The sequence below is a fragment of the Engraulis encrasicolus genome, unplaced genomic scaffold, assembly GCF_034702125.1.
Source record: "Engraulis encrasicolus isolate BLACKSEA-1 unplaced genomic scaffold, IST_EnEncr_1.0 scaffold_196_np1212, whole genome shotgun sequence".
Lineage (NCBI taxonomy): Eukaryota > Metazoa > Chordata > Actinopteri > Clupeiformes > Engraulidae > Engraulis > Engraulis encrasicolus.
In genome coordinates this window covers 4,245-7,500 of record NW_026945480.1, presented here as the reverse complement: position 1 = coordinate 7,500, position 3,256 = coordinate 4,245, and the positions used below count along the sequence as shown (strand labels likewise).

General features: G+C 47.0%; 1 protein-coding gene across 1 annotated transcript in view; it reads right to left on the bottom strand.

The window, feature by feature from the left end:
- Positions 1–1,600, bottom strand: part of LOC134442652 (heparan-sulfate 6-O-sulfotransferase 1-A-like) — a gene marked incomplete at its 3' end in the record, with an annotated part of 49,171 nt that extends 47,571 nt beyond the window's left edge. Inside the window, exons 1-2 of the mRNA XM_063192696.1 lie at positions 1,366–1,600; positions 263–293 (exon numbers count right to left, since the gene is read on the bottom strand). Coding sequence (XP_063048766.1) covers positions 263–293; positions 1,366–1,600 — 266 coding nt within the window. The remainder of the gene's footprint in view (positions 1–262; positions 294–1,365) is intronic.
- Positions 1,601–3,256: the final 1,656 nt, after the last annotated feature.

Here is a 3,256-nt window from a genome sequence, read left to right as displayed (position 1 = left end):
GATTCCCTTCTCATGCATTGCCTTCTGTATCTTATTGAAGTTCAGGTGAGCAAGGGCTTCTCTGAGCTCCCTTTCGGTTCCCACAAAGTTGGTTCCGTTGTCACTGAGGATCTCCTTAACTTGGCCACGTCTACAGATGAATCTGCGGATGACTGAAATGCAGGAATCTGTATCTAGGGTATAGGACATCTCCAAGTGCACGGCTCTGCTGACAAGACAGGTAAATAATGCTCCGTATCTCTTCACTCTGCTGCGACCATACTTGACCTCAATAGGTTCGAAGTAGTCCAGGCCTGTGTAAGTGAATGGGGGCAAGTGTGGGGTTATTCTTACAGAGGGTAGGTCCGCCATTTTCTGTTTCATGGCTCTGCTGTTCCATCTTCTGCAGAGTATGCAGTCGTCCATTATTCTCCTCGCAGCAGCATTTGCTTTAGGAATCCAATATTTTGTTCGTAGTTCTGAGAGTATTTGATTTTTTCCACAGTGTCTGAATGAGTTGTGCATGTAGCTCATAAGTATTTGTGATAAATGGTGATCGTGAGGCAGAATGGCTGGATGTTTGACTTCTTCCGGCATAGCCAGCCTACTTAGTCTGCCACCCACTCTCAATATTCCATCTTGGAGAACAGGGTCTAGCTTGTAGAGCTTACTGTCTCTTTTCACAGTTTGGCCCTTCTGTAGCATGCATACTTCATTTCTGAAGGCTTGATGTTGAACGTAGGCTATCACTGAAAGCTGTTGGTCTGCAGGGTCGGGTTTAACTGACATTTTCAATGAGACACTGGTCTGGCTCTTCTGCCTCAGGTGTTTCTTAAACTTCAGGAGCCAAGCTGAAGCTCTGATTAGTTTTGGCCATGATGAGAAGTGCTCTATGAAGTAGGTAAGTGGGTTCTGCTCGATTGTTGTGGCAAGAGTCACTGCACTTTTCTTTACCTCAGGGTCATTCTCAGAGAGGTCCAGGGGTTCAGCAGAGAGTTTTGGCCAAGCACTTTCAGATTCAGTCAGGAAGTTGGGGCTTTTGATCCAATTTCTATCGGTCAGTAAGGTCTCAGCTCTCATCCCTCTGAATGCCTTGTCTGCTGGGTTCAGAGCAGTTTGTATGTGACGCCATTGAGATTTCTCTGTCAGATTGCGAATGAGTGTCACTCGGTTTGCCACGTATGTTTTGAACCTCTTTGAGTCATTCATGATGTACTTCAGGACAGAATACAGAGTCTGACATCCTGAGCTCTAGCTCATTCTTCAGCATTCTGTCCATCCGAGCAGCTAATACTTCTGATGCGAGTTCCAGTCGGGGTATTGTGATCACCTTCAATGGAGCCACTCTTGCTTTCCCCATCAGAAAGGCAATCTCAGGAGGTCTACCTCTACTGGTTAGTCGCAGGTAACTCACTGTTCCGTAGCCATTCTCACTGGCGTTGCAGAAGTGGTGTAATTGGGCCTCTTTGACTTCATATCCTGCTGGCTTGTAGCATCGTTCAGTTTTGAAGCTGGAGAGTGCCTCAAGGTCCTTCAGCCATTCCTTCCACTTTGATGCAAGTGCTATTGGGATATCCTCATCCCGTCCGTGGTTCAACTTGCAGAGCTCTTGGAGAATCATCTTTCCAGACAGCATGACTGGAGATAGGAATCCTAGGGGATCATAGATGGAGTTCAGCACTGACAGGATTCCCCTTCTATTATATGGTCTCTCTTTCAGAGTGGTGTTGAAGAAGAACATATCTGATTCGATGTCCCATCTCATGCCAAGAGCACGTTCAGCTGGAAGTTTGTCCTTTTCCAAGTCTATGTTCTTGATCTCCTTGGCCCGTTCCTCGTGAGGCAGTGACGCAAGGACTGAACGGCTGTTGCTGGCCCATTTGGTGAGCTTGAATCCACCAGTTGCGCAAACTGCTTTCAGGTTCTGGACCAGAGAGATGGCTTGCTTTTCATCTGCCACTGATTTCAGGCAATCATCTACATAAAAGTTATGTAGGATGGTATTGAGGACAGATGTCTCGGCCTTGTCTTTGTTATCCTCAGCTGTCTGTCGAAGGGCAAAGTTTGCACAGCTTGGGGATGAGACTGCGCCGAACAAATGCACAATCATTCGGTATTCTCTCAGTGGTTGTTCAGTGTTGCCGTCTGGCCACCATAAGAATCTCAGAAAGTCCACATCTTCTTCAGGAATCTTTACTTGGTGGAACATTCCTTCAATGTCCCCCATCATGGCCACTGATTCCTGTCTGAATCGAAGTAATACACCCAACAAGGTGTTCGTAAGATCGGGGCCCTGCAGTAGCTCAGAGTTCAGGGATGTGCCTTGGAAAGAGGAAGTACAGTCGAAGACCACACGGATAGACCCTTTCTGTTTGTGATAGACCCCGTGATGAGGGATGTACCAGAGTCTTCCATCATTCCGGTGGAGCTGTGCTTCAGGTACCATCTCAGCATGTCCTTTCCTCAGAACATCATTCATGAAGCTGATATAGTCCTTCTTAAATGTTGAATCTTTTTCCAATTTCCTCTTCAGACTCAGAGCTCTTCGTTCGGCCATTTTCCTGTTGTTTGGCAGACTGACCTCATTTCTGCGGAATGGTTGTCGCAACTGATAGTGACCTTCTCTTTTAGTCACAGATTCATTCATAATTTTGAGCAATCTTTAGTCCTCGAATGAGTACTCCGATTTCTCTTCGTAGGCCAATTCTGAGAAATCCTGGTTGTACTGCTGGACCAAGAGTTCTTCCAGGCGAGCCACTGATATTCGGTGTGATGCGACCAGTGGTCGGCCATGGTGGTCTACAGGTGAACTAATGCCCAGTGGCCCGTTGATGATCCATCCAAGCCGTAATAAAACCGCATAAGGACCTTCGCCTTGGCTGTTGATCACTCGCAGTGGTTCCAAGGCCTTGGGAACATTCACTCCTATCAACAGACCGACGTCGGCCGTAATGGACCTGAGGTGGATGTCGTGCAGGTAGGGCCACGGTTTCACATCATCCTCACCTGGGATGTTCTCTCTTTTTACAGGAATGGTGCGTTGTGTAAAGACTTCAGGAAGCTTTATGAACTGGTCACCATCAAGGCTGCAGACTTCCAGTCCTGTCACACTGTATGTTTGCACAGGCTTTTCCTGATTCATAGTTCTTAATAATATTTCTGTTTTCCTTCCCCTCACAGACAGCTGTTCCATGAGTGCCTCGGTGCAGAATGTTGCAGAACTTCCGGAATCGAGGAAGGCATAGGTTTGTATGATCTGACTGCCCTTGGATGTTTT